This window comes from Rattus norvegicus, chromosome 8 (genome assembly GCF_021556685.1).
Source record: "Rattus norvegicus strain SHRSP/BbbUtx chromosome 8, alternate assembly SHRSP_T2T, whole genome shotgun sequence".
In the NCBI taxonomy this organism is placed as follows: domain Eukaryota; kingdom Metazoa; phylum Chordata; class Mammalia; order Rodentia; family Muridae; genus Rattus; species Rattus norvegicus.
Window position 1 is genome coordinate 29,185,746 of NC_141541.1, and position 24,020 is coordinate 29,209,765.

Consider the following 24,020-nt stretch of genomic DNA (forward strand, 5'->3'; position numbering starts at 1 on the left):
ACACCACTCACACCCCTCAAAGGCTTGGGAACCACCATAGAGGGTCCAGGGAGAATCCAAGAGCTGGAGAAAGGGATAGAGTATTATGGAATATTTTCTTCTCTGTGGTCTTGAACTCTCATCAGCTGTGAAAAACTAGCCCATCAACACTGCCTTGGGAAGGGGAGACAATCACAAGGCCCATTTTTCTCACAAGATTATTCAGTTAATGGTTTCTGGCAGGAAGGAAACAATTCTTCAGTGGTCTAGCCATGGTGAAGTTGCCCACGCTCCTGTATGTAATTGTAACAAAACTGAGTCACAAAGACAAAGAAAGGGCAATTCATTGGGAAAGAAAAGGGGGGTTGGAAGAGTTTTGCAGGGCAAATATAATCAAAATATGCAGTATACATGTATGAAAACACTCAAAATGAAAACCCCAATAGCAGAAGTGAGCCATCTCTCCACAGGTCACTGGCCAAAAGGTCTCTGATGTACCAAAAGTCAATACAGGTCGTTGTCCCTGATACTGGCTGCATAGTTTAGCTACATGGTAAGACCCTATTACTGAACATAGTACATCCTTTGGTTGAAAGGCATGCAGAAATCAAGTTGCTACTGAGTTTGAAGCTTCCTCCTGCTGGTGAGATTCTATGGTGCTGGAAGGGGTTCTGCAAGCTGCTAGCAGGGTACTGTCCATGTTCCTGTGTATGATCATGGACACTGCTAACTACAGAACTGACCCGCAGGGCAAGATGCAGCCAGTGGTTCAACAGTGTCGGGACTGGTAAGGATAACTGCTTTGCAATGAGACTGGCAACCTGCTTCATGTGCCTGGTGCTGCAGAGCTAGTCAAAAGCCACAGCTGGGTAGGACTTACGCCCTCACGGGCAAGCCCTTGCTGAAAGAACATGATGTAGCTGTCAATCTGCTTCTGAATATCACTATACCCATAGACCAGTGCTGTTGTCAGCAAAGCTTCCTTTTCTACTGGGCTTACTAAGACTGTAAGAGACAGAAGGAAGGGCACAATGAGGAACACAATCTCCAGGACCTAGCAAGGTTGCACACGCACACACACGCACACACACACACACACACACACACGACTTAACTGAAGAGGATTCTTTGGGAACAGCAAGGGGATCAGTGAGAGTGGGAGGAGACAAGAGAAGGCAATGAATGGGCGAAAGTGACCCAAATATGTTCATGCATGAAAATGTCACAATGAAGCCCACCAGATATAATCACACTAATACAAATCTAAACCTGGGGTCCCCATCTTAGATCAGCCAAGTGAGAAGCTTAGCAAATTTGCAGATTTTCTGGGTACTTCTGATGGCCACTAGCTTGTGAATTAGGACATCAGAGCATTGGTCTCCAAAGATGTCAGAAATCAAAGTGCAGCTTTGTTAGAAAGTCAGTTCTAGGCTGGGTGGTGATGACACATGCCTTTAATCCTGTCAGACTGAGGCAGTCAAATCTCGGAGTTCCAGGCTAGACTGGTCTACAGACAGTGCCAAAGCTATACACAGAAAAACTGCGTTGTAAAACAAACAAATCTAGCAACAATAAAAACAGGACAAAAAAAGGAAGTACGTTAGTTCTATATGGGTGAACACAGCTAAGCTGCCTTCTCTTCAAGTGGCATAAGCAATAATACACAAATATATGAACTATAATTTGGGGGAACTTTTATAACATTGTCTTTTGTGTAATGCATGGGAAAAGCTGCCAGCAACTCTGTAACGATACCAGTCCATATGTCTCTTGAGGGAAAGGACAAAGGAGTGTGGCTTTGACCATAAACACCGTAACGTTTGGGCTGCTTCTGGCCCCCACCATCAGCAACAGGCCCCAGGTTGCCCCTCCCCGTCATCGAGGACTGCAGGTGAAGCAACTGGCTCACGTCAGCGGACTTCGAGGAGAACGTGTGCAGCCACAGTGGGTGCAGAGGACGGGAGCAGGCGGAGAATGCATGTGGCACATCTTTCATGGATTTTTTTTTTATTTAACATATATAGTACATGTAAACAAGGGGCATAAAATTCATAAAAATACAATACTTCTGTGCAGGACTGCTTTTTTCAGACACATCCTCCCGTTTTCTCCTCGTGCTGCTGGCACACACTCTGCCAGGCATTTTAGAGGTTTATGTTTTAATGGACGGATTTCCCAGCTCACTTTTTTAATGTCACAATAATAACTATTCGATTGCCTCCCGTCTTCCCTTCCTTCCTCACACTGAAGCAAAAACTATGCAGAACACTGAGCTTTAATACTGCACTGTCAGCTACATAAAACCTATCACTGCTCCAGGCTGCCAAAGTGTTTACGCCGCAGAGCACTGGCTGCCACCACGTGCTGGAGGCCAGGCACACAGGGGACCCCACGGCCTCAGCTCCAAGCTGCCTTCCTGGCACACAAGCAGAGCTTGCTGGTGGAGTTACATAAGACACACTTACAAAAGGTTTCTGCAGAGAAACTAATTTAGACTACTTTTAATGTTTCCCAGTGTGTGAACTGGCTCTAATAGTATTTTAATATTTTGTTTCTCTGTACAGAATTTCCCATCATCACACGTGAACTTATTGTGAAGGGAATTGTTAGAGGGTAAGGACAGAAAATAACTTTTAAAAGGTGATTAAAAAAAATCCTAACTGCTGTATCCACACAGCAGCCATGTTGGGCTGCAGAATGGCTGTGCAGGAGACAGGGAGAGTGTCCTTCCCACCCACGCCTGTCCCTGTTTCCATTCTTCTGCATTAGCACGTCATCGCTCAAGCACTCCTAAACCATGACCTCCAGCCGCTCCCGTTTTCTGAGTTGGAAAAGCTTATGAAATAAAACTAAACGTCAGATGAGGAAGCTTGGCCAGTCTGCAACAGTGGGAACGGCCGTCCCCGGGCAGCTTCAGGGAGGGGACCCTGGCTGGTGAGGCCGGCTCCTCACTGAGGCCTCGCTCCTCAGTTGCAAGTGCTGTCTGTCTTTGCAGGTGACCAATGCCCCCAGACAAGCTTGTCCTTGGGCTCTGGGAAGAAGGCAGAAAGAGAAGGGCTCTTCCGAGGCTGCCAGGAGTAGGCACCGGAAGCCATCCCTGAGGGTTCAGGTCTCAAGGACAATCCACACTGAGGTTAATCTGCCTGCGGTTGATAAAGAGAAGACTGTATAATTAAATGTGTAGTCAGCCATGGTCACAGTTTGTTTAGAATTTAAAACCTCAAAACCATTTCTTACAACAATGAAGATTATGGTTTTGAAGTATCTCATTTCACACAAATTAACTTTTAAGAAACAAAATTCGTATAAGAAATTTGAAGCATATTTGCGAATTAAAAAACAAAAAAACTCAAAAAACCCAAAAAACAAGGACACGCTGGAGAAGATCGAGCATAAGCACTCCTCACACTGAGATTTTTTTTTTTTTTGAGGCAAAATTATAAGGCTTAAAGCTTTGTCTTATTAAAGACAGGCAATTTTGAAAGCAAAATAAAAAACTGTTCATTTACATTTTGACAGAAGTTACTTGGATTTTATTTTATCTTAATACTGAAAGTAAAATTAGCATAAACTACAGTCCACCATAAGCTATCTCTCTCTATATATATATCAAGCTATAGATGCATCATATTTGGGGTTGTCCAAAATAGTTTTTCCTAAAAGTGTGATTAATCATAAAAATTTTTAAATGAATTAAAGGTATTAAAATATAATATTTGATTAATACTAAAAATGAGAAAAATACTCAATTACTAATTTTTTAACCAAGAATAAGCACTTGCTAGTCAACCTAAAGAGAAGATCACATTTATGTGGAAAAGAAACCAGTCTGTCTGCGGAGAAACACCACCACGTGGCTGGAACCTACAGGAGCTGGCCCTCGCCACCATACCCAGGAGTCTGGGTAACAACAGGCAGGACACCCAGTTCACAAGAGCAACACAGAACAAAAAGAGCACCCGGAAGTGAGGTGAACAGGGCCAGCTATGCCTGGACTGAGAGCTGAGGCATCTGACAAGACCAGGAGTCACAGACTCACTGACGTGGTCAGCGACCAGGAGGTAAACAGGAAGCAGGGTGGTAACGGCCCTAACCAGTCCAGAAGTGACTACAGTTTCATCAAGATCCATGATGTATTTCTACACAGATGGCTTTGTTCACCGTAACACAAATATTTAAACCAAGTACAAGCATATACTCATTTGCATAGCAAATTTTAACAGGTGCATTGAAACAGTAACTAATCGATCTGGTGTAAGTCATTTTTACAATCAGACTGGCAAATTGATCAAATCAAATGTTTGCCATTTGAAAACAGTTACTTTGAGAGACTTTTAAAAGGTTTGCAATCTGAGTTAGTGGCAAAGCAGTAAAGCCATTACTGATGTGGTCTCTGGCAGGTGCCCGTGCAGTCACTGTCTGATAACTTCTAGGACTTTGTAAACACTGTTCTGGAACACTGTGGTAAAGTGAGGCTTGGAATCCTTCACCAAGATGTTACACAGGGGTGTTTTCCCAGCGTTGTCCGGATCCTCCACATCCCAGATTTCAGGCATGCTGCACCCAGGCCTAGAGAAGTGAACACACGTTAAAGTCAATACACACTATCAACTGCAGACAGCTTTATTCAAGTGCAGTGTCTACGCTTCTTGTGTCATCCCACCTTTCCTACTCCCATCAATTGACAAAGTTCCTAACTCACACAACAGTTACCTTTACTTTTGTAATGTGCATAGCTCCTCCTTAGGACAGTGGAGCATAGCGGGAGTATCAGGGAGTAGACATTGGAGCATAGCGGGAGTGTCAGGGAGTAGACAGTGGAGCATAGCGGGAGTGTCAGGGAGTAGACAGTGGAGCATAGCGGGAGTGTCAGGGAGTAGACAGTGGAGCATAGCGGGAGTGTCAGGGAGTAGACAGTGGAGCATAGCGGGAGTGTCAGGAGTAGAAGAAGGGCACGGGATAGGTTTCTCAGGGTCTGGATGAGGTAGCGGAGGCTCTGCTCTGCTCTGCTCTCATCGAGAATTGTGCTGTGAGGGGCTCCACTGTGTAAGGGGAAGACGCCCACAGCACCGCTGGCCCCTCAGAATGTGTACACTGAGGACAATCAGATATTTACAGCACCAGGCTCAGAGTGCAAAAGTATTAGTTTTAACAATTATGAAATTTGCTTAGTTCATGGGGAAGGTACTCATTACACTCTAAAATGAGTCTTACTGTGGTTGTACGGGAGGAACATAGCAGAGAAACTGCCAACATGGCTGCTCCATTGGATGGTTATGATTGTTATTGTAGGTAAAGAAGAAAAAGTATCCAGAGTCCAGAGCAGAGAGAAAGAGAAGCAGACTGGAAATGGCCAGGGCTGTCTGCCAGAGAAGTGAGAAGAGCAGGAGGCAGGAGAGTGACAGAGCTGGGACTGAGGTGGAAGGGCCAGTGCTAGTGACTTGGGAGTGTATAAGGAATCCTTGTGGGAAGGTATGGAGAGGGCCCGAGGCCCAGCATGGACTAGAACATGTAACCACATGTGCACGCCAATGGAGCCACGTGTCCCTTCTAACAGGGCAAGGACAATGACTCCTTATGACACTTGTGGCCGATGGGAACCAGTTTCACAAATTCCTGAGGAATGCTGGCTTTTATCTAACTACCAGAAATCTTCCAATAGTCCAGGTTGAGCATTTCTGGATATATGAGATACCTGAAACCTGACAGAGGTACGCTTACTTCTTAGCTAAATGAATAATTAAACTGCAAATACGGTGTATTTCTGTTTGTTTGTTTTTCTCCAAAATCAGGGTCTCATTGTATGCCCTAGGATAGCCTGAAACACGCAATCTTCCTGCCTCAGGGTTTCAGGGTTTTGGGTTCTAGGTGTGTTCCACAATACCCAGCCAAAAATATATTTGTATAAACAATAATATAAGTAGCCTGGCATGGTGGCACATATCTTTAATCCTTGCACTATGGAGGCAGACCTCTGTGAGTTCAAGGTCAGTCTGGTCTACATACTGAGCTCCAGGACAACCAGAACTACATAGAAGGACCCTGTCTCAATAACTCATCCAAATAATTTTAACATTTTAAACTAAGATCACATTTATGGAGAGAGTTGGTGTATTTCCAGGTGGCTATTCTGCTTTTACTTGTTTTGGAAGAAAATTCTGTACTACTGGCACAGGCTGAAGTAGAAACATCTTAAGTTCAAGACTAGCCTGAGCAAGTTACTGAGATATCTCAACACACACACACACACACACACACACACACACACACACACACACACACACACACACACACACATACACGCACAGAGAGGAAAAAGGTCTGGGCCAATGTGCCTGAATACCATAGATGAGGCCCTCACAGTCAATCTCCACTCAGCATAAAAGAAAGGAAAGGAACAGCTAAAATTACAGAGAATGAACCATGGCTATGTTTCTCTCTCTCTCTCTCTTTCTCTCTCTCTCTCTCTCTCTCTCTCTCTCTCTCTCTCTCTCTCTCTCCCCCTCTCCCTTCTCCCTCTCTCTCCCCCTCCCTCCCTCTCTCCCTCCGTCCCTCCCTTCTCTCTCTCCCCACAAGAAGAAAACACTTATGAGAAGTCCGAGTACCATTTAATCTTATCTTTGTGACTATTCACCACTCAGCAGGTTCATGCCTAGCCTTGAATATCACTTCTCAGAGGCTCTGCTAATAAACATAAGCATCTATCTATGCTGCTAGAGCTTTGATCCATGTTTCCTCTCACACAAAATATAAACAGGGACATTTCTGGGTTGCTTACACAAAACTGGGGACATTGTGGGACTTGTGACAGTACGATTTAGTTACTCTTTGGTCTTAGTACATGAAGCCCTGCTTGCTCCTCTTTGCAGCCGTTGGTTCTGATCTGTGATTACTGAAGACTCTGGTGGATTACACTTCGGTCGTTTCCCACTTTGCTGCCATAGTGCAATACTCTTGGTGCCTGCCTCCCTTTTGAAAGTTAAATGTTCACTGTGTCCAAGGCACAGATTTTCACGTTGCCTCCATCAGACTACTGTCCAGAGAGCTTGCCAGTGATGTCCCCACAGAGGGTTCCAGTGCACTTTCTGAAGAGCCTCATTAACACTGGATGCTACCAAGCTGAAGAACTAGAATAAGGCTGGGCTTCTGGTTTCCACTCTTAACCTTCTCACACACATAAGGCTGAACCGTTATCATACTTGGGGTTGTAGAAAACATGACAGCTAAAAATTCAGTACCTACTCTGGGTTTTCTAGAGCTCAACATGCTAAGGCAAAATGAAGGGGCAAAGAGCTGCCTTAGGGTCCCCGCCTGCCACTGTTACTGGAGTTCTGAAAGTCTCCCCTGACACTGAACCCCATCTTTCAATAGCATTTGTGACACTGGTCACAGTGGTGTGTGTTCATAATCCTAGATCCCCAGAAGGCTGAATCAGAGTATCAGTTAAGGCCAGTTCAGGGTCAGGCTAACAACAGAGCAACACACAGCACTCATTATTAGAAGAAGATGGGTTGGGGAAACGTCAGCAAGAATGTGAATGATTACTTTATTCAAACCCTGATTTGAATTAAAAGAAACTTTATTTGAAACTATAAAGAGGAAAAAGAAAGGAAGGAAAAAAGAAAGACAATATAAAAGGTTATAAAATTTCATCTACAATTACGAAATTAAAAATAGGTGTATTTTAGTTTTGACCACATGGTGATGTACCTGAGGAATGATTAGGGCAGATTATTAGGAGATCATGCATGAATGCATGCTTGGCTGAGCATGCACAGGCAAGCATGTGCAGGCACACACACATGCACACTCTCTCAGCACTAGACGTTCCTTCCTTTCTCTCCTGCTCTCTCTTTGCTTGCCCTGTTCTGACATACTTTTACTTTCCAGTATTTGCAGCAAGATGGAGGTTGTCTCTAGCCAACCTAACTGATGCAGACAGAATAAGAAAAACTCAGTTCTTCTGGTACCTGTAAAAATAGGATAAAAACCTGCCCCCTTCTCTCCGTCCATTCTCCTTTGGCTTCTGTTATAGCTTGTGGGACAGGGAAAGGCACCCTGGTTCCCGGTTGAGGAGGCTTGAACCCCAGAGACCCTGAAGGGACAGTAGGTGTCCCTGACTCCTGGGAAACCAGGCTGGTCCCTAGCCCACAGCCCTCCATAGATTTATGACCATAAGTTGCATAGAGGCACAGCCCAAGCCCCTCCACAGGTAGAGGACATGACCACAGATCCTGAAGGCTCAAGATTAGATCTCCATTATAAAGAGGTACCTAAAGGCTTGGAGGCTTAGCTAATGAGCTTTCCTTCCCAGACACTCCGCCCTGCAAAAAGTATTTAATCTCAGGCCCTCTCCTGTTCCAGTGGCCTCATGCTTCTTAAAAGGGGAAGCCCAAGGAGATAAAGACCCCACTTTCACAGAAGGCTGTCAGAATGCTGAGCTGTTGCAAATGTTCCCCCAGCACTGCCTTTGTGCATGGCCTCATAACACTTAGCACTTGGATTCTGTGTGCTGTACAGACTAGAGGCAATTGGTGAGTATATGAATATTATTATATCCACATCACTACACACATTTAAATTTTTCCTCTATGTGAGGGAATGTCTTGAGTGCATATGTGTATGTACATTACATAAGTGCCTAGTGCCAGTGGAGGCCAGGAGAGTGCAGTAGGTCCTGTGGAACTACAGTTACAGAGTTGGGAGCCAGCTCAAGGGTGCTGGGAAAGGAAGCCAAGTTCTCTGCAGGAGCACCCAGTACACTTAATGCTAAGCCACCTCCTTGACAGTGGGTGTAAGCATTTAAGACATGTTCTATACTATAACAGCACTGACGGTTTCTATAAATGATTAAACTCAAGTTACCTGGAACCTACTCATAGGAAGGGCTTTCAATAATCAGTAACTATCTTAGGTCTTGTAGACAAAGCTATGTAGATACTGTATCATAGAACTGTTTCCATTCACGAAATTTATGTGATCAATTTCTCTTCATGCCCTGTAGTACCACTGTAGTAAACAGCATACAAGGATAGAGCAGTCCCCTGAAGGCTTCAGTTGGACTAAACAGTAGTAAGAGTTCTGATATAAAATATACAACGCCCTCAACTCTTGGTGACATCATCAGGTCCTGTGCTCCCCATGTAGGGAAGCCTTGGTCCCGCCACTGCAGGACATTGTCATCTACTGTCTCACTTGTATTCAGCATTGCTGTGCTCCATTTTGATTGGTCTGTTTTTGAGCCAGAGTCTTGCTATACAGTCCAGGCTGTTCTCAAACTCCACCTGTAACTCAAATTAGTAATCTTCCCCTCAGCATGCTGAGTGCTGGGATTCCAGGTGTGTGCCCAGCCTCTGGTAAGGCCTTAGGTCATGTCCACTTCAGAAGTTATATTTCATTTTGAGATCTTCCTGTCATTGTAGCTACTCTCTGATCAATGAACTTCTTCATAGAAACAAACTTCTCAAATATAAACTTAGGAGGATGTAGGTAAAGCAAGAAAGGAGAGTTTCACTTGAGGTGTTATTACCAGACAACCACATCCAGCCCCAGGACATGTGTCAGCTGTGTATATTCAATCTGGACAATGAAGTCCCTGAGTTGTTGCTGGACCACCGGAGCACAGCCAGACTACATCATTACTTGGTTTCAGAGTCTGAGGTCTTTTGAAAGACAGTGTACTCAATTCTAACTAATGTGTTTGAAAGAAATCAAACACAAATAAGAACAATTTGGAAGATTATCAATCATTCTGAATATAGTCACTTTAAGGATATATATATATATATATTTTAAGGTAATAGTAAATACACACACATACACATCACTATTAAAAAGGATGTTTCTATGATGAATAAAAAGGTCTAATTCAAATTATATACGGGATGTTCATTCATACTTTTGAAAATATTTTATTTTATATCTTATATCATATCATATCTATCATATCATATCATATCATATCATATCATATATACAGAGCACTTACCATGGGTCTAAGCTAACTGCTGACTCTTAAGATTATAAACTATGAGCTGTATGAAGTACTTACTTGGATCTTCTTATGCACCATGACTCTTCCAGAATGTAATAATTCACTTTTAATTTTATCAATTCCTTCTTCACGTCCTCAGGTGCTTTTCGGCTATACATTGAATATACTATTTTTGTTCTGGCTCTTGAAGAAAAAATAAGTAGGCAAAAATGTTCACGATTAAAAGGGGCACAGGCAAGCATGAGATGAGACTAAGCACAGTCCAGGGAAGACAGAGTGGAAAGGCCTTGGAGGAGCTGGAAGGCGCCTACGGAGACCACAACAACAAGGCAGACACTGCCCAAGCTTCTGGGCCCACATTTCCAAACTGAATGTTGCCTTTGCTCCCTTGCTTTTGCTTGCAGCTGTCCTGCAACCCTGTGTGCAGACAGCGATGAGAGCAAACACACTAGCACGGTTGGAAGAGGCAACCGTTCAACCCATACAACTCTCCACTGAGTTCTAGATTTAAGAAAAACTTACGGTATAAAACTGCTTTGGAAAATTGCACTGAAATTGACTTTTTAATGAAAAAGCTTCTTATTTATAAAATGTGCACCCCATTGTTATGCAAAACAAGATACTAACAGAATCATCTGATCATTTGGAAAAGGGCTAGCTTTCCCTCCTCTGGAAGGTATTTCTATAAGAAATCTATCATCTCCTCCAAGACAAGAGAAGGCATAGTTTACTGGAAAAACAGTAAGTCTTACATGACCAGACAAAAGATCTAAGTTCATTATAGCAAACGATATCATAAAAGCAGAGCGGAAATCCCACTGAATGAATCTCTTCCAACTGACTCCTCAGATTTCAGGGAAAATGTCCAGCAAGGGGGAGGCTTAGACTGGTCAATGTTGGACAATCGTGGGAGATAGCGCTATGGAGACTGGGATACCTTGGAAAACTGACAGGATTTCTTTCTGTTTGCCCAATAGAAAGCCATAACCAAAGACAGCAGCATGACTGAACCATGGAGCCTCAACAGCTTGGCTTCTAGCCCAGCTGCTCCTTCCCCATGAATGACTCTGAAATAACCCTGTTGTCCCTATCTTCTCAGAAACGCTCCTTCCTCTTCTGCTGGGCTCCTCACTTGCTGTCTGTCTGTGTGAGACTGTCCTTCCCATTATGCACCTGTGCACTAACCTTAGACCTGCATCTTCATAATGTGGGTGGTTCACCACGGGTCGGAGAGCGGAGAGCTTCACACTTGCCATGGTGGGCATAGCGCCTGCAAACACTGCATCTGGAAGCAATTACATGATCTCAGGAACATGCTGGACAAGCATCTGTAGGGGTTGCCATCAGGACAGCCCAGTCATTTCACAAGTAACAGAGCTGGCTGAAGCCCAGGGAGGCTCACAAGTTAAAGGTTCAGGGGCAGTAGCAGAATGAATCAGGTGGCTGGCTGAGAGACAGTCTGCAGCCAGGTTTGGGGAACAGGGTGGTCAGCGCTGAGGAATGAGTATCACCTTCCTGTCTTTCCTTTTCTAATATCTTGGAGAGTAGTCTCCTGATGACTAAAAGTTTCACAGCACCAACCACTTCCTACTGGGACAGCAAGTTTCCATGGGAACACATGAATTAAAGGGCCATCACTTACAGGTAAAAGGGAATGGAGGGCTAATACTGAAATTCCACCAAGGAAGGAAACATAACGAAATGTTAAATGTAGAACTCACAAATCTGGAAAACGTTTATAAATTTAAATTTATATGAACATAGCAAAATAAATCACTAAGATGTGTATAGCATTCCCTGCCCTACACCATGTAGCCAATAGTGTTGACTCCTCTAAAAGACTTCAGGTTGGATTCTGTGGCAATGTATGCCATGGTGGAAAGAGAATGAAGTTAGATTAAAAACAGGAGGACTTTCTTGTTGTCTTACCTGGTTTTGTGCTGTGTCTGATCCATTCTATGAGCTCTTCTTGTGGTAAGTTGCTGAACTCCCCTACAATGTTCCACTGGGTCTGTAGGTTTGCAGAACCTTGAATAGACATTGCTGCTAATACAGCAAAGACAACAGCACCAGGATGCACTTTGCCAAAGAGCCATCCAAACAGCTGAAATCCAAGAAACAACCCTGGTGACTGTCAGGACAAAGCCCTGTGTACCAGCAAGACAACTCCTGAGGAAGAACCCAGCCTCTGCTGTGGTGCCACATGTGGACTGTCTGAAGTAGAACTTCATTACTATTACTGTGGGAGGTGCCAGAGGCTACAGGACAACTGTGGGGTCAGTTCTCTCTTCCACCTCATCGAACTGTAGGAATTGGACTCGAGGTCACTGAGGGTCCTTAACCCACTGAGCCATCTTGCTGGCCCAGTGAATAATACTTCAGCAGTGATATTCAGTATCAAAACTATCGTAGCTAAGAGACACGGCTTCAGAAGTACTGCAAGAAGAGCCAGGCCACCTGCCTGATTTACAAGGCCCAACCTAGAATAAAACCGAGAACCCATTTATAAAACTCGTTGGTTCAGAATAGGTTAGGGACCCAGCTCAGTTACAGCACTTGCCTGTGGGCCTGGGTTTGATCTCCAGGACCACAGCAGGAGCAAACTTAACCCAATGCAGAGTCCTTCTGAGTTTGCAACACAGTACAGACACTGTTACCTGCCCTATTAGTGGGGTGGGAGTCAAGACAGAGGACTTCCACCAGCTCTGTTTGCTGTCCCAGCCCAGCCTGGAGGAGGAGAATGAGAGAGCTGGGTAGGTCCTCTCTAACAGCTTGTGCATGGTGACAGCAGCTACACACGAACAGTCCACACGGCACAGAACCGCCCCTCTGTGCTTTCCCTCAGGCATCCCTGCCTCACTTCTGGGGAACACACACACACACACACACACACACACACTCCTAGAATTAAGAGTAAACACTTGTTACAGTTGATAGAGGCGATGCTGTTCCTTTGCTGACCACCTGATGAATCAGTCACACTACAGAGAAGCAAAACTTTCTGAATATAATTACATGATGAGAGTGACTCGTCAAGGATGACTAAAGAATAAATCAGGGAAGCAGGTACAAATGCACATACAAGGAAAATCATCTCGAAGCGTGGCTGGGTGGTGGTGGCATATACCTTTAAACCCAGCACTCAAGAGGCAGAGGCAAGCAAAAATCTCTGAGTTCAAGGCCAGCCTGGTCTGCAAAGCAAGTTCCAGGACAGCCAGGGATATAGAAGAACTTTTTCTTGAAAAACTAAAATCTACCTAATAAAATAATAATAATAATAATAAGGCAAATATGTGATATACAGATAAGAAATTCCTCTGCAGTTGAGCTGTCCTCTCTGTCAGCACATGCGCTGACCGCTGACAAACCCTGTCTGCAGTGGCATCTGCTGTTTGCCAGGATAACTTTACAAGGTAGAAGAGCAGACGGTGATCAGCCTGGACCATTAGGCTTTAGGAAGCTGTGGACAGAAGCAAAGAACTTCAGGGGTAGGGAATCACAGCCTGTCGGCCAATACTACTGTAAGATCCCTTGGTAGCCAAGGCTGGGCTAGAACTCCCTGTCACCAAGTTACCTGTCTGGAGCAGATCAAGGACGCCATAACACACATGTGTGGTGTGAGGAAGAGCTTCAGTCTCATGATCAGAATACCGAGGGCTGTGTATGCAAACAGCTGCAGAGCGTGGTAAACCAACTGATGGGAGGAAAGAAAAGTGTTCATCTCTACCATTTGTGAAGGGAAGACATTGTTAATCTGGGCAGAAACAGTTTCTTAAATGTTCTTTCTATGGAATATTTATATTAACTCTCAGAGCATTTCAAACAAGGCATTCTCAACACAATCATTCCCTATAATTTCCCTTAACTCCAGCGTCTTGGAACCACACCCCAAACTCTTTACATCCTCTTAACTTTGTGTCCTCCTTTAAAACAACAATAATTTGCACTATGTATACATACACACATCTTCCCTTTCCCTCTCTTCTCCTCCCCCCCCCCAACCCCCAACTTTCTCATGGGGTTGAGATCATCCACTGGAGCATTTTGGACCTAGCAGGGGCCATGTCTTTAAGACAAATGATTCTCCCTCCTGCAGAAGCCATCAACAGTCAATAGCTCCCCAGTTTGGGGTAAAGGTTCATAAGCAAAGGCCCCTCCCACGCTGGAATATGGACTGGCTTGATGGTGTACAGGTCTTGTGCAGGCAGCCCTTGCAGTGAGTTCACGAGTTTAGCAGCCCTGTGTGCAGAAGCTGCTGCAGTTGTCCCTGACTCGGCTTCGTAGCAAAAGGGATCATAGAGAAACCACATGTGTGGCTGAGCACTCCACTCGCTTATTCTCTGCACTTTGGTGAGACCTGAGAACTCCTGTCTATAGGCAGGGAGAAACTGCTAACATGCACTGTCAGGCTGCACCATTTCGTCAGTGCCACACAGGCAAACATATGTGCAACTGCAGGCAGAGTCAATCTTGTAGGCACAGCGTGATTTCAGGGTCTACCTTAAGTCTACTGTTTTTGCCATCAGACCAAGGCTCAGAAGTGGGCAGGGGAATGGAGGCCTCTGCCTCCACACCACAGTGCTCCACCCTGGGCTGTGTGAAGCTGCTGGTCTCTGAAAGGTGGGAACAGCAGCCATCACACCTCTGGAGCTTCTGGACAAGATGTGGAAAACATGGCATTCTGCCACACAAGGACACCTCGCACACCTGGCTCACGGGCTCCAGGAACTAACAACGTCACTGTAGGGACTCACTCACTGACCACAATGTTTATCAGCAAATGAGTCAGTCAATCGGCTGGCTCCTTCCCACAAAAAAGTACATATCTAAGGATTTTGAAGATAAATTAATGACAAGAACCAATAAATCTAGATACCAGAACTACAAAGCAAAGAATGAAAATACACACACAATATACAACACACACACACACATATATATATATATATACATATACATATATATATATATACATATATATATATATATGTATGTATGTCTTGGTAACGTTAAATATTACCTCTCCATGATCAACTTGGTGTTTTCTGAAATGAAAAGAAAATGTACTTACTACAGAGGTACTCCATTTACTTTTTCTTTTATCTACAAATAAGAGCTTTTACAACTTGTTTTAGTATTGCTCTCGAGGCACAGATACATAAATCAAAACTAAAACCTTTATCCGAGTGCTAGTATACAACCATTCAAGAGAGCACATTTTTAAAATGGCAATGTGCATCTTACTATGTATGTATTTACTATGCCAATAATCACACAGTGTACACAGCGGATGACTTAAGGCATGACATGAAGAACTCTGAAGCCTACAGAGCCCATGTGCCGACTTCCTCCCCTGGTGCATGAACCCTGAGCTCTCTGTACTACTGCAGCAACAGAGATGGCAGGGACACAGAAGTCACATGCACAGTCTTCTCAGCACCAGACTTAACATTCAAACAGGCACAACACCTGCCCTCAGCTTTGCTGGAATAGTCTTTCTGGGCACTGTGCTTAGAGACTGACGAGTCCTGCCCTCAGCTTTCCCTGCTGAGCATCAATTGCCACAGCCTCGGAAAGAGCATTTAGAGAAAAGACCAGCCAGCCATTTACTCCTTTGCTTCAAAGTCTAAAATGGACAAGGTTCCTCTGTAACTAATACAGACTCTCAATCCATCAGCTTCAATGTTCCTCCTTCAGTGACCCCATTTCTCACCCTGGACAGCTACCTTCTCCCTTGTTCTCCCGACTGCATGACCTGGTCACAAGCTGACTGACCCCTAAAGCCACCAGAGAGGCTTGTCTCCTACCCAGTGTCTACTCCATGGCTACACCCATCCCACTGCCCTTTTTAGAGGAGATAGAATTCACATGTTTTTCTAGGGTATCACCTTACTTGCCCTTTTCTACTAAAATGCGATGTGCAAGAGTCTAGAGTATGATCTATTCAAGTTCACCGACAACTGAACACCCAGGAGATAGAGAGGTAACAAGATAGAAAAACACGCTTCTCCTCTCAGGGTTTATATATAATTCAGAGGGAAAGAAGCATTCGTCCCCAGTGACAGATGTCCTGTCTCCCTGCAGAGAACAAGAAATAGTGTAACATGTATGATCATGAGTGCCTAGAAAGGCTGGTGACCACTGAGTGGTATCTGAGTAGGTCAGAGAGGAGACTGGAAGACCCTGTGGGCAAAGAGCAGACAGTGTAAGGAGGCTCTGCTGAGTCAGCCATGAAGATTGTACCTGGAGAGGAGAAAAGGCAGAGAGACACTAAGGGAGGGTCATAGATGGGAGGTAAGGGTCAGAGGGTGCAAGGTCCAGGAGACCAGGATGAAGGCTGGGACATTTAAGTGATTTGAAGGAGTGGAGAGAACAAGCATGTGGTGTGTTCTGCCTTCTGCTGGAAATGCTTGCATCTGGAGACAAGGTCAGAGGCAGAAGTAATTAGGAAGTGGCAGGAGGTGGTAATCCACAGAGGCAGCGCTGACAGGACAGAGTAAGAGCTGGCAGGGGTAGTCGAAGTTTGGATAGCATTCTAAATATGACAATAGCAAGACTTGCATCCTGTTAGGTTATAGATCTAAGAGCAGGACTTAAGACTACGGCTTCTGAGATAAGCCATGGGGAAAGTAGAGGTGTCAGATAGGAAAAATGGATCTGGAAGCTTTCTGACAAAGGGTGCACTAAGAGCTTCAGAGTTGTTCCCAAGATTTGAACAAAGATGAATATATGTATCGGGGTGATCCTTGTTCCCCAATCTGGGCAGAACATAATCTGATTTGGGAATCTGATCTCAAAAGAATGTGTATATATTGCTTCTATCAAATACGCTAGTCAAGCATGAAGAAGGTAGGGCGTCCCCTCTTCATTCCAAGCAAAAGCTCAGGTTCATTTCCTAAGCACAAGCAGTGCTAAAATGCAGCAATCATTTGCCATCCCCATGGACAGACGGCAAGGAAGTCCAACCCCAGCACCCCGGCCAGCAAGACTGCATTCAGGATGACCTCGGAGAGATGCAGTTTCTACAGGAGGCCAGGACTACCATCCTTGACCTCCAGGTCCATGAATAAAGTGGTTAATGGTGATCACATCCAAATGGAAACGGACCTCTTTCTCATCCTGTCTGTTTTATAATGACCTTTTCTTATGCTAAATGAAAGATCAGCAAGGCAGTCCATTTCCACAGGAGCGCTGAACCCCAGTGACCCTGGTTTGCTGAATTCCCTCTGTAGTTAAGTTATTCCTCAGTTCTATTTTCCCATGAAAAGTTTTCAGCTCCTTTTCCAGAATTGTTCACTACAGTTCTAACTTTGAAGCTGCTTCTCCAAACTCCTTCAACAAAACAAAACAAAACAAAACAAAACAAACCAAACCACTGCTCAAATGAGGAGAAGTTTCGGCGTCATACGGCAAAGGCACTTCCCCTCCCTGCCTATCGTCACACATACAAGCAGGCGCAGCTATAGCCAACGGCTGATAAACGATATGCAAGATTTTTCCACTATGGTAGCTGTGAAGGTCAAGGGACGGTGTAAAGGTGAGCACATTCAAGTTATAAAAGAACATGCATATGAGCACATAACTTATAGTGGACATATATATGTATTACTTAGCTTTTCAAAAAAAAATCCAATGATATATGCTCAAACTATTCCCATAAAGATGGTAAAACATTCTCCTTTATACCAGGGCCATAGCTTTATTCTTTACTAACACATATATACTTGACCACATTAACTTTCCATATACACACAATACCATGCTAAGCACCCTTGACCTCCATCTCATTTGTGTGAACATTTCCACAGGATGGAGCTGCAGTGTGAAGGGGGGCCCGCTGTGTGTTTCTTGCCAGCTGGGCAAGCCCTGGTCATTGCCAATTCTTACTAATCTGGTAAATAGAAAGACTTTAGTTTTATCTAAAATGTCTTCGTCACAAGACTGTAGGCCTTTCTGAGCCCCTATGAGTCATGCGTAAATACCCTTTCAACGACTACTCTTCCCTATTGGCTATGTGAAGGGTTGGGCTGAAAGGGAGTGCAGTGCATGGACAAGGGTTCAACTCCTGCAAACCCAGACACAGGGACAGCTTACCATCATTAACTGACGAGAAGGCCCTAGGCATGAGTGTGACGGAGAGGGAAAATACAAACGTGCTCTTCTTTTGGTTCCCTTTCCTAGGTCCTGCGCTCATTTCCCAGTGTGTATGGAGACGCTCCCATTACTTTTTCTGGGTCTTTGTATGCTTGTTACCAGTTATCAGTCCTGAGTCATATACCACAGATATTTTCTGCAATTATTCTTTTCCGTTCAATAATGCTTCTAGCATCTTTTATCAGACTGAAGTTCTTCTGTTTGATGTTGTCAACCTTCCCAGCATCTAAGTTTTACATCCTTTAGAAAAGGCTTTCATTTCTTTAATTACAAGTACATTCTCTTTGCCAATCTGTAGGTATGGTTGGTTACCTATGATTTAAATATTGCTTCTTAGAGTAGAGCAGAAAATAAGGAATGGATCTAGTTTTATATTTCTCTGTTTATTTCTCAAATGGTCTCCAAACAGAACAACTGATTTTCTCTGCTGAACTGGCATTTCTGTGTCCCTCCAGGAAGGAAGGCGAAGGGGGCTTGGTCAGACTTCTCTGCCTGAGTTCTGATAAATGAATGCAGAGCCGAGACTCCTCCACAGGGAGGGAATGGTGACAGCTGAGAGCATCCTTCTGAAGTGCTGAGCATACAATATGCAAGCACAGAAGTGCACAGTAGAGCAAATATTCAATGCATGGAAGTAAGAACAGTAGGAGCACACTTACCTTACATCTGTCTCTTGGTTAGCTATGACACCCCGCATATCATTAATAATCTGCAAATGGATTTTTAAAGACTTTAGAAAAGTTGTTATAAAAAAATAAATGTTAAAACCCTTAATATAATTCCGATGCATACCCTGGTGGTCCCTAGTTCCAATGGGGCCATTTGAACTAGCGCTAATTCATCTGAGATTAGTATCCTTTCCAGCGGCTCCCTGCTAGCCACAAATTCTCTGGTCCCAGCAAAATCATGGTTCTAGAAGTTCAGCAGTGGCTGGCCTATCTCGGCTCCCAACCACGGACTCTGCCCACACTCCCAGCAACTGCTCCCTGGTAGTTAAAGAATAAACTCCCAACTACCCAGTAAAGTCAAGACCCAACAATCAGATTTACATGTTAAATTCTCAATCCACAATACATCCACACAATAAACTCATGCCAATTAATAAAGATATAACCGCCCACCTAGACAAGATACAATTGACCTAGTGCACCTGCATCTGGATCATCCTGCCTGTTGTCTCCATCTTGATCCCCAACTTCTCTCCCTCCTCTCTCCTTCCTAGACTTTTTCCCCACCTACCCTTCCTCCTCATTCAGTGATAGGCTTTGCCTTATCCTGGACCTGCCTTGCTGTATAATGATATCACCCTATGATATGAGAACACTCAGGAAATAATAATTTCAATGTTATTTTATACTAGCACAGTCCTTGATTTTGTCTAATAGTCACCAATCCTATTACGAAAATTCCAATACCCCTTTTAGGATGTGACTGACAGGCCCAGAGGATGAAATGCTGTCTCTGGGAAGATAGGGGTGAGGGTTAAGAAGCACTGATGGTACTGATACTCATTCCTGCTCCTCCCCCACATGAGGTGATAGCAAGGCCTCCCTTAATCAGGCACACAGAACTACCCACATGGCTCAGAGACAGCAACCTGTTAACATCCTGTCTCCAGCAGGAACATCCCTACAGCATCTTGTGCATGCCTTAGTTTATCCCCTAGAAGAAACTACCGGGCTGCTGCCTCAGTCTCTAACACCTTTCTCATTGATCTATGCATTTCTGGTCCAATGTTCTATCTCCAGAAATTACCACTGACCAGATTTCTCAGGCACCAAAGGTAGGCATATTTTCCAAATGGTAGGCTTTTCGTATTTGAAAACAATTACCCAGCTTCGATTTGAATCCTTTGTTCTTTACACAGTGGAGCTTCACTCATCTGATGCAATGATATTTCATCACATCTTGCCATCAAAACTGCAGTCTCGTTTGTTTTATTGCACATAGTCTCACCTCACTGTGCAGCTCTAGCTGGCCTACAACTTGTATGTAGACCAGGACAGCCTCAAACTCACAGACATCCATCTGCATCTGCCTCCAGGTAGGCATCACGTGCCGACCACTGTAGTCTTTAAATAGGTTCTTAATGGTCAATATCTGACAATGTTTGAGGATTATTAAATATGAACAAAGTGCAAAACTGCAAAGCGAGCTCAGAGCCTGCCACGTAGTGAAACTGAGTAATCTGACAGAAGCTGAAGCAGGTGGAGAGTTGGTGCTGCCAGGCCTGCTGTAGGAGGAGGGAGCTAAGCCGGAGTCTAGTATGACAGCGGGCACGAAGGGAGCTGCTAACAACATCTGATCTTGCAAGGCACTATCTGTCTGCCTCATAGGACACTGACTAACACATCAAATTACACCATGGGGAAATACTCTGGAGTGCAGAGTCCAGTACAAACCCAATGTGAAGAGTAATTACAGTACAGGAGATCCCACAGATAGATTCACTGTGCTAATGCAAATCACTAGAGATCATTGTCAGGCTTTGTCCTATCCTCTTCGATTGAACGTTAATCTCATCTTTTAAGTCCTACACAGTTACAGCCATCACAAACTACTTGAAAACAGTCTCACTCCTGCTTTTCTTCATAGAAGAGTGATGTTTCTCAGGCCCAGTTTACACCAGGGCTTAGAATTTCGTTATCAAAGTAAACATGGAGTCTAAGCAAGTTATCCAGTTCACCAACACACTTGAATTCCCAATTCTTTTTGATAAATAATAAACCCCATTCAGTTGTAACTGGAAACTGCTCATATATCATATAAAAGAGCAAAAGTGTTAAATATTTTTGGAAATATTACTTAGTATTAAAATCTAGCCAATGGACATGGGTAAATAAATTTGTATTTGGGTCAATTGTGACATCCAGAAAGGTCTTCCAAAATGCATGATCAGATTCTTTCCTGGGTCTATTTTAGGCGGACAGAGATCTAAGTATTCGTATCAAAGGCCATCAGTAAGACAATACTAAATGTTTCAATAAACCAGGACAAACTATCAGATTATCTTATAGCCAGATAACTGTAACTACCATACAAAGCCAATTACGATTACAATTACAAATACAGTGTATACGATTACAACAGGCTTCTGAGTGGCAAGCGCACCTTCCTACCAATGGCAGCGACGATGGCGAGAACGACCGGGAGCAGCAGTGTCTTCGTGTATCTCAGTGGAGTCTACAATGGAGCAGAATTGTTAGAGGGAAATGTTTTAGCCAAACAAAACTTTTTTTCAAATGGTGAGGCAGGTGAATTTCTAAAGGCATAAGTAGAGAACATTCATACAAACCTTCACCAACCAAGAGTCCAACCTGTGCACTGATTCCTGGTATTGAAATTAAAGCACGTTTCCATAGAAACACATTTCACCAGTGCTAGGTTGAAAACACTAAAAATGCAGTTTCCAAAACTCCTGTGAAAGGCACCTCGATTCTTCTCTTTATACACTATTTGCCTGTCTGGAGATCTCTCATTGCTCATCCCAAGTAGGCAGTGTTTATTTATTTACATGGACAAGCTACCTCCCACATTTTATGCATATTCTTATCTAGTGCATTTCTCTTTCTTACACACAAATACATGCTGAATAATGGCCAATGCTTATGAAGGTAATAAAACTAGATTTTACACTTTAACAACAGAAACATTTATAGCCATGTATTTAGTAGCACAGTCCTGTGTAGCTCTCAGTTATCAGCCACTCCAGCTACCGCTGGCATACAGCTCTTATACCTCTGTGTGCTAATCACAGGTAAGATCACCTGTGTTCACTCTGTTATATATACTGAGCATCTTTCCGGGTCAGTTTGGAAGTATGTTGTGGAATAACTAACATTTAAGGTTTGTCTTTGTTCCTACTACACACAGACAATACCATATACGCCATGCGCTCCCTCAAAAGCCGGATCCTCAGCGGCCTCAGCAGCACAGACCCTGACTCAGATGCACAAGCGTAGCATACTGCAAACAGCCTTATGTGGAATGAAGCCATGCTATGCCTCAATACGCGAACTCTTTCACTAGACCTGCAGCGGCCACTCTCGGGTTAGAGCAGCACGCACGATGTTCTCCGTAGTCTCCAGCCCCTCCTACATCTGTTCTCTGTTATGTTTACCTTCTATTTTCTTTACCAGTTTCCCAAAGAAACCTTGCTTTCTATAAATTGGTATTTTAAGATCTTACAAGAGATACCCATACCCTTCCTTTGATTTTTCCTACCATTTGTATAGCTTTTATCAGCTTTCATATATCAATGTCATAACCAGGATAAATAAAGACCAACGTGCAATTAGAGTCATCAAGGCATACTTGACTAAGCACACCAGAGTCTACACTGAAGGCTGCTAGCCTGGCACTCAGGACAGAGAATTAACTATCACAGTGGTATTGCAGGGGTAATGAACGTGTCAATAAAGTAGTGGCCAGTTTAGTACATTCCTACACATATGGGCGTCAAGGAAATGTATCAGGTATAGACAGCAATAAAGGAATGCAAATGGTGGTGCTTCCAAGACTAATAAGGACACGCTTGCTGAAACAAACTAGCTTATTCAAGTATTGCAAAAGGTATCTCACGTGTGAGACTAAAGCATTTTACTATGTGAACTCTCACTCTGTCTTCACAATACCTGTTTGTAGTATACGAAGAACCTGTAGGCTATAGCATAAAGAATAAGCCGTGCTCCTCCAAAACCACTAACCAACATTGCAGGATTCTGTTCCACAACCCTCTACCCACTCGCTAGCATTCCTCTAATCATCAAATACCTGAATCAAGTCTTCAAAAGAGAAATGTTAGTACGGAAACTTGTGTTCAATGATATTTAAACACGATGAGATCATTCAAATCCCCATACATGAGTGGAGGGGAAGATCCAGAGGGCCCAAGCGAACTAAGAAGTGTAGCCCTGAAAAGAGGCCATCGGCAATTCGGGGTTCACTCGTTCAAGCACTGTGGGTCTGAATCAGGTTTCCAAATGGCCGCCATGGAAAGGGGCACAAATAAACATACAAACGGGAGGTGCTTTCATTGAGCTGCGAGGCATTCTTCTTCTGAGACAGCCGCACACTGAGACCCTGAAACAGTAGCCCCCGTATGAAAATGGAAAGGGCCAAAGCCAAGGGAAGAAAGCTGGACATTATGTCTTACCTCCTTCTCCATGAAGTCAAACTCTGCTGCACAAGTATACAGTAAAGTATCAAAATCCTTGTAACTGAAGAATTTTGATGTTAATAAGTTGCCAATATGAGCCTAGAAAGGAATACAGTCAGGAATCATTATACTAAGCTAAATATTATAATTTTGCATTTTAATCTTAACAATACCTAAAATAATTTTTGCCGCATGAAAAAGTCCATTGTTCCAATTCTAGGCTTTCGTTAAGATAAGTTCTGTTCCTGCAACCTCACAGTTGTGTCTAGTTCTTCCAGCACATGTCGGCTCCCAAAGCTTCTTACCCAGGTCCATTACCGCCCACTCAGCGATGCCCAAGGCTTTTATCCTGCAGGTTTCCTGCTCACTACAGCTGATGGAAGAGCCCCCAACTTGCCCTCTACCAGGAGGTTGAAAGTTCTGGCAGGAACTTATACAGATTCCTGTCCACCACACTGGAAACCGAGCCTGGAGCACAGAGGGAAGGCTGAGAAGGGCTTTAGAGAACTGTTTGAAGGTAGCTGACATGGGAGGAAGTAGTATAAAAGGCGCCTTCTTCTATCAATCAACATGGGCTTGTGTGCAGTCCTCCCCACAAAAGATAAAGAGCAAGCAACCACCTTCATTTTGTGAACAAGAAAAGGAAGGCTCACAGACATAAGGCATTCACCAAACTTCCAAATTCATTATTATCTAAAACAGCAAAGATTAGAAAGCCTAAGGCCACCACACAAC

General features: G+C 43.9%; 1 protein-coding gene across 6 annotated transcripts in view; it reads right to left on the bottom strand.

The window, feature by feature from the left end:
• Positions 1–1,969: 1,969 nt before the first annotated feature.
• The window catches only part of Dpy19l1 (dpy-19 like C-mannosyltransferase 1), an 88,459-nt gene continuing 66,408 nt past the window's right edge, over positions 1,970–24,020 (bottom strand). For 3 of the 6 annotated variants that reach the window (NM_001429803.1, XM_087561782.1, XM_087561780.1), the window contains 10 exons: positions 23,283–23,384; positions 21,239–21,310; positions 18,787–18,836; positions 14,994–15,018; positions 13,548–13,667; positions 11,903–12,077; positions 11,159–11,258; positions 10,031–10,156; positions 4,362–4,548; positions 1,970–3,122 (listed from right to left, as the gene is read on the bottom strand). In NM_001429803.1, coding sequence (NP_001416732.1) covers positions 4,392–4,548; positions 10,031–10,156; positions 11,159–11,258; positions 11,903–12,077; positions 13,548–13,667; positions 14,994–15,018; positions 18,787–18,836; positions 21,239–21,310; positions 23,283–23,384 — 927 coding nt within the window. In that variant the 3' untranslated portion in view covers positions 1,970–3,122; positions 4,362–4,391. Of the gene's footprint in view, positions 4,549–10,030; positions 10,157–11,158; positions 11,259–11,902; positions 12,078–13,547; positions 13,668–14,993; positions 15,019–18,786; positions 18,837–21,238; positions 21,311–23,282; positions 23,385–24,020 lie in introns of all 6 variants that reach the window. The other 3 variants (NM_001191791.2, XM_087561781.1, XM_087561779.1) reach the window with 1 other exon arrangement.